This window comes from Malaya genurostris, chromosome 3, assembly GCF_030247185.1.
Source record: "Malaya genurostris strain Urasoe2022 chromosome 3, Malgen_1.1, whole genome shotgun sequence".
NCBI classification, from domain to species: Eukaryota; Metazoa; Arthropoda; class Insecta; order Diptera; family Culicidae; genus Malaya; species Malaya genurostris.
In genome coordinates, this window is record NC_080572.1 from 24,852,966 (window position 1) to 24,859,541 (window position 6,576).

The following is a 6,576-nucleotide window of genomic DNA, read 5'->3' on the forward strand; positions in this document are numbered from 1 at the left end:
ACATGTGCTACTTGGGTATCGCGATAAAAATAAAGTCTTGTATTTTTCTGTGAAACAAAGTCAGTTTCAATGCATCCGCCATTTTTTTCGCTTTGGTTTCCTGATAGCATTCTGAAAAAGTAGAGAGAAATAAAGTTGGCTCCACAAGGCTGCCAAACACACAGATGTTTCATTGTATATAAACACATTTTTTGTTTCGCAATATTTTTTCATTGTTCATTGGAATCTATGTAATGTTCAACCCATACGATAGATTTTGGTGATAAAATTTCTCATCAAAATAATGTATGCTGACAACCCGGTACAGTTTGCTCATATATACGAGAGAGTACAAGAGAAATAAGATGCGCAAAGGGAATTGAGCGAGCCACGTGGTCGATTTAAAACTCAACCTTAAATCATTTGGCAAACAATAATGTTGATACCCAATTAAGCACGTGACTCGAAATTAAGAATCACATAAATCAAGCATGCATGTGAAAACTTCACACAAAACAACTCGTTGCGCGCCAAAAGATTCTTTCAACGATCTAGTATTCCTTTCTTCGACGCCCAAACACTTATGCAATTCGTTTTGCGCCAAACACCCACTTTTCCGGTAAAAAAAATCAAACAAAAAAAGAATCATGTGAATCCGTCCATCCGATTACAAAGAATGATCTCTGCATTTATATATATGTATATATATATATATATATATATATATATATATGCGCTATCAGGAAACCAAAGCGAAAGCTTCCTACGCGAAATCAACAGTACTATATAAAGACAATCATAAGAATTATCAGTCTACTTGTCATTATGACACAAGTCAGAAAAAATGAAAGTCCACCCGACTCTAAACAATATCGCTGGCAATATAGCCTCACGGTTGTGCCATTCCCCTTTGCTACTGCTGTCAACAGCGGTGGCACATAGAAAAGAAGAAGAAACATAAATCTCACCTCTATATTTAAATAAAGCCAATAATCGAATGATAGTTTTTTCACGATGATGATGACAACACTACAAACAATTACTGTGAAGATACACAGATTAAAAGCGGTCACCACGTGGTCACGCGATATGAATGATCGTATACAACTACACAGGATATATTTATCACTGACGATTAGGAAAGATGCGACCAAATCGCCCATGTTAACGAAACTGTCCTTCGTGTAGATTCGAGTCTTTCGGGTCCATAATCTAGAAAACTATTCAAAGTTGCGATAAATCTTTTAGAGCCAGTACAAATTCATTAACCTTGTGTCGTGCTTAGGGCACACAGCGATTTTAATTTTCTTAACGATTTGTCTTCAACTCGTCAGTGCATAACAGGTTATGCTGTACTGCTGTTCAACATAAACCGCTAAGTAAACGTTTTGTACTTTGGTTTTTAGGTTATCCGTTTGGTTAGAGCGCTGTTGCATACTTAGTTCCGCAAAAGAACACAATGGTATGCAAAAATGGTGATATGGTACGTGATATCATTGGATATAGTACATTCGCACATCACTTGATATCACCGCTAATTTGAATATGCAATCAGCTTGTTTGAAATGTTGAAAAAGTAGAGTTTCAAAATACAATCATAAATAAGAATATAAATAATAACTTCTATGGTAATCAGTTGTAGCTTTAATGGAAATAGAATTTGTTCCCAATACAAAAATTAGTCAGTTATACTGTAAAGCATTTCTCGACAAATGAAATAAGTTGCTAGATAAAATAGCAGGAGCACGTCACAATAAGTTTAAATGAGCCAATCGAAAACAGTTGGTATTAAACGTATCACACAAAAATGTTGCAGAAAATTTAGATACGTAAATTCTATTCGTGAACGCAAATTCAAAAAATCTAATAAAAAAATTCAAATTTATTTTTCCCATACACACATTGTATCTAAACCGTTTCCAGCCGGCCAGAACAACAGGAACAATGCTGAACTCCGCTTCCGTAGGGGATATTAGCTTCTTTAATATCGGTCAAAAGAGACAATATTCTGCCGGCCGTTTCGGTTGGCCGTATGTGAACTTTTGTAGTGTTGTGTTCTTCATTTTCTATTGCATTAGAAGACTTTTCCTGCATGTTGGTAGGCAAATCGACCAGAGGCAGTGCATTGGGATGATAGGCATCTGTCAGTGGTGTAGAAACGGACGAAGATGATTTTGAACCTTTTTCTAAGACGAGTTGGTGAACTAAGTAATTAAGTTCTTTTAATTTTAGCCTCATAACTTCACGATCGTTAGCTAGTTGATGCAGCTGTAGATCCCGTTCCATGTCTTTCTGTTTGAGCAATCGTCGTTGCTGTTGATAGAGTGTAATGTATTCACCAATTGTTTCAGTTTCTCCCTGCAGTTGCATCACCAGATGCTCTAGACGTTGTTTTTCGTCAGAAAGTTCTGCCACTTCCAGCATAGTTCGTTTGAAGCGTTCCTGCAGCTTTTCCATGGCTTCATGAGTCGGTAGGCTTACGCCAGAAACATCTTCGCTAACGGTATCATACTGATCAATTGGATGCCCAATATTTTCACCGGGACCGGAGTATGACTTTACTCTACTCTGGAAGAAGTTAATTACCTTAACCAATTCATCTTTTTCCTGTCTTAGAATATCAACTTCATGTCGAAGATCATGCTGTCCGTGGTCGGAATTGTGACCGAGCTCATGCTTATGATCATGATCATGGTTAGGTGCATGTTCTTGGTCGTAATCATATTTGTGTTCGTCTGATCCGTAATTATGACTACATTTGTGTTCTTTTGGCGATTCGGATTGTCGTAAAAGGTGAAGTTGTTCTTGCGCTCGCTGCAATTCGGTTTGTAGAACGTTACCATCGTTGGATCGAGATTCGTAATATCTTAGTCGATCGATCTCTTGATTCTGTTGATAAATTTGCTTATTGAGTTCAGTTGTTTCGTGCGCAAGTCGAATCATTTCCTCATCCTTGTAGTGCAGTTTTTCGCGGATTGACCTTAGTTCCGATTCCATCTGGCCGTAAGTAGCTTTCATTTCTTTGCCTAAGTGCATTTCCGTCTGAAGTTTCTCGGTCAATTCCAGTTTGTCGTTGCTCTGAAATGCACACAAATTCAAATTATCCTAGAAGTACTATACAATTTTACAACGAAGACGAGGACGAGAACACATTATTGGAAAAAGAATATGTATATCCTATGTATAGAATTACAACTTACAATTTGTACAAACGCTTTCTGCATTTCTTCCAACTGTGATTTCAAGTCCATATTTTGAGCTACGGCACGTGACGCTCCTACTTTCCCACTTTCTAGCTCTATCATCAGTTTTTCTACATTTGGTTTTTCGAGTTGTAGTCTATCGACCGTGAGTTGAAGCTCAGCTAAGCGCTCTTCGTTCTGTCTAAGTTTAGCTTCATACATTTGCGTCAGCTGTTCGACAGATTCGTTATGCTTCTAAAATTAAAATTATATTCATGTTCGTATCAGTATTTACCAAGATGGAAACTTACCAGAATTTCGATACGTTCCGCTTCCATAACTGCTACTTTTTCCATTAACTGTTTCAGCTCCATTTCGATGGCCACCCTTTGTTCATTTTCTCCAAACGCCTGTTGTTGCGCAGCATATGTCTTTTGTTTGGTTAATTGATGCTGAATTTGTCGTTCCAGTTCACCGATATGCCGGACCAAATTGTCCTCACGCAATGACAAGCGGTTGTTTTCATTGGTCAACTCTTGAATTTTGTCGGCTAAATTCGAAACTTCTTTATTCAGATGCAACACATAATTCTGATACTGTTGATTACTTTGGTCCCGTTCGTTTCCAACCTGTTTAATGATCTCCTGCAAATCTTTGATTTGCTGTGCCTTGATAAGATTTTGTTGACTGAGTGACTCGATTTTCATGTTAAAATCCATATCATCATCTGATGATAGCTGATCGATTCGCAGTTTCGAAAGTCTAAGATCTGATTGTGTTTTTTCCAACTCTTTTTGTATCAGTTGAAATTCTTGATTTCGAACATTTAACTTTTGTTTGAGCTCACCTGAATCCTCTTGAAGATCTTCATAAAGTTTACGGAACTTATTGGCTTCATTCTCATACTCATTTACTTGATCTTTGATAGAACGTTCTAATTCACCAAATCGATTACTAGATTGCTTCAATGCTTCTAGTTCTTTTTCCAATTTTTGAACTGTCCCACGTGAAGCCTTCAACCGATTTTGAAGCTCATCATTTTCAGTACTCTTTTGTTTGACCAAACTTTGGTATTTACTAACTGTTGCAGTCAAATCTGCTTTTTCTCCTACCAATACTCCAACGGCTTGAATTTGGATTTGCAGCTGTTCTTGAACAGGGCCTAACTCACTTGTTACTTTCGTGCTATTTTCCAGTTTCAATTTATCGTTTTCATTTTTTAATTCCTCCACCAAAGATTGATAGTTCCGAATTCTCAGACGAAGTTCATCATTTTCCAATTTTTGGTTATTCAAAGACCTAGCAAGATCCGCCTTTTCCGATTCTAATTCAAGTATAGTATTCTGCGGACCCAAATCGGCACTAGCGTTAGCTATCAGTTGTCCAATTTCATCCGACATACGATTTATGTTATTTACACTGACTTCCATGATTGGTACATTTTCAGCCTGAGATACCTGTGGTTCTATTGCAAAAAAAGCCGGTATAATCTGATCATTGTTGTTATTGAAATAATTCGTAACTCCCGGGTTTGATGGGTACTGCAAAATACAAGCTTCCGGGGCTGCTCCTGCTGACATATTCTGATTTGCATTGTCAATGTTTGGATGTTGCGATTCGCAACTAACGTTAGAAAGAGGGACAGTAGTTTCCCTGGCAGTGTTAGCACTGTTTTTGATAGCGGAGTCTTGTTTCTGTTTTGACTGGTATTGCTTTAGCTGTTGAAAAAATTATAATTAGTTAAAAATTAATTAAATTTATTCATGCAGTCATTACACAAGGCTGACGTGTCAAGTTCTAATTGTTATTGTGCTGACGATAGTGTCTTGCTAAGTTTAGTTGCAAGAGTGGTAAGCTAATTGCAGAATTTGGTGAATATGTGGTCTGACTACACACAACACTAAACTTTATCAGTTGGAAGCAATACTAATTTTAATTTTTATAACATACAAACCTTTTTACGAGCAGCAGCAATTTTCTCCGCCTTGTCTGCCATGTTTTGTTATTCTGGATAGGGATCAGAGATGCCAGATAAATTTTGAATATCGCACGCAAAAAAATTGAGCATGTTTAAAATAACAAAACAGTTAGTAGTTTTTTAAATTTGATTTATATTCATTTCAAGCTAGAATATGATTGTTTCAAACCAATTTCTCCCTTCAACAAAAACAATGATCTCTGTTTGATTTGAATCAAAATTATGGTCCAACCAAACCAAAAATATAATTGTTCCGAATGAGTTTATTGTTGAAATAAACTAACAATTTTTTACATGTCAACCAAAGTTGAATTAATGTAACCGGCAGTGTTCTCGTTGACTCAATCCTGCTATACCTTCACATCTAGAAAAAACTTGGTTCAATTTATCTATGGTATTATTTGTGTAATGATACAACTAAGTTTACTGTTTAAATGAACCGTGTTAGTTTTATTTCATGTAAACCAGAACAATTTTTTCTCGCGCGTATACACCATTATTGACATTATTGTCTCCCACGGAAGAAGTTTGTACGCGTTTCATAAGTAAAAATTGATCTGCTTCTTTCATGTCCTAAGGGTACAAGTGTATGTATTGATGATAAAGTATATTTTAAAAATATGTATAACGTTACATAACACATTTTCTTTACATTTACATTTTACATTTCATTCTGATGGAGCACCGAATCGTTTGGATGCTATAAAAATTAAGAAACAGGGCTTTACAATTACATACAATGGTATGTGAATAATTCGATCGTGTAGCAACGGGAATGACGAAGCGTCTTAAAAAATTTCAAAATTAAAAATAATTGTTTTCTAGAAATTTTTAAACCAATATAAATCGAAATAAAAGTAGTTTTAAATATAACCTTGTAAATTAGTTTGAAAGAAATCATTTTATTTTTAAAAACAAACAAAAATGTATGATTTCAACAAACAAAAGCGTTAGTTGAAATAGCTAAATTTAAGGTAATTTATTTCAACTAAAAAGTTTGTAAATTTAAAGCGCAACAATTCTTAACTTTATCTAAGGTTCGTTCATTCGTAACAAATTTTTCAAATTGAATTCACTGTGAAATTGTTTGTCAAGAAATTGACAGGAACGCACAAGTGAAATATTTGTTGTTTTTATCAAATTGTCGTTTGAAACAAACTAACACACTGAGTAAAATTGATTATCATGTTTTGTAGTTTCAAGCAGCAATATTATTTATATCAAACCAGATTTTCTTTTGTCACTATTTTAACAAAAAAAATCGTTGCGTGAAACCCAAATTTAGTTATATTTACAATTTTTTTCTCTGCGTGCGGTAGACTAGAGTGCCTATAACTAGAGTGACTATAATCAGAGTGGCGACAGCTGTTCGTTTGGAATGACAGCTCCCAGTTCCAAACGAACAAACGACCTGTCAATTCAATGTAAAGCTAATGT

General features: G+C 35.6%; 1 protein-coding gene across 3 annotated transcripts; it reads right to left on the reverse strand.

Moving 5' to 3' along the window:
* Positions 1–937: 937 nt before the first annotated feature.
* LOC131436332 (golgin subfamily A member 2) lies at positions 938–5,173 on the reverse strand. 3 transcript variants are annotated; one of them, XM_058604998.1, is made up of 4 exons: positions 5,116–5,173; positions 3,473–4,879; positions 3,180–3,413; positions 938–3,057 (listed from the first exon to the last, which is right to left on the reverse strand). In XM_058604998.1, exons 1-4 carry the CDS (start codon positions 5,155–5,157, stop codon positions 1,888–1,890), a joined length of 2,853 nt encoding a protein of 950 aa, XP_058460981.1. In that variant the 5' UTR covers positions 5,158–5,173; the 3' UTR covers positions 938–1,887. The 3 variants fall into 3 exon arrangements, with proteins under 3 accessions (XP_058460981.1, XP_058460979.1, XP_058460982.1); XM_058604996.1 differs by having other exon boundaries at positions 3,180–3,416; XM_058604999.1 differs by lacking the exon at positions 5,116–5,173 and adding an exon at positions 4,938–5,085 and having other exon boundaries at positions 3,180–3,416.
* Between the last annotated feature and the right edge of the window lie 1,403 nt (positions 5,174–6,576).

Coding starts and splice junctions, on each gene's coding strand:
- LOC131436332 (XM_058604996.1), bottom strand. CDS start 5,157: ATGGCAGACAAGGCGGAGAAAATTGCTGCTGCTCGTAAAAAG. Junction 4,880..5,115: donor TTGCTGCTGCTCGTAAAAAG/GTTTGTATGTTA, acceptor TTTTTTCAACAG/CTAAAGCAATACCAGTCAAA. Junction 3,417..3,472: donor CGGAACGTATCGAAATTCTG/GTAAGTTTCCAT, acceptor TTTTAATTTTAG/AAGCATAACGAATCTGTCGA.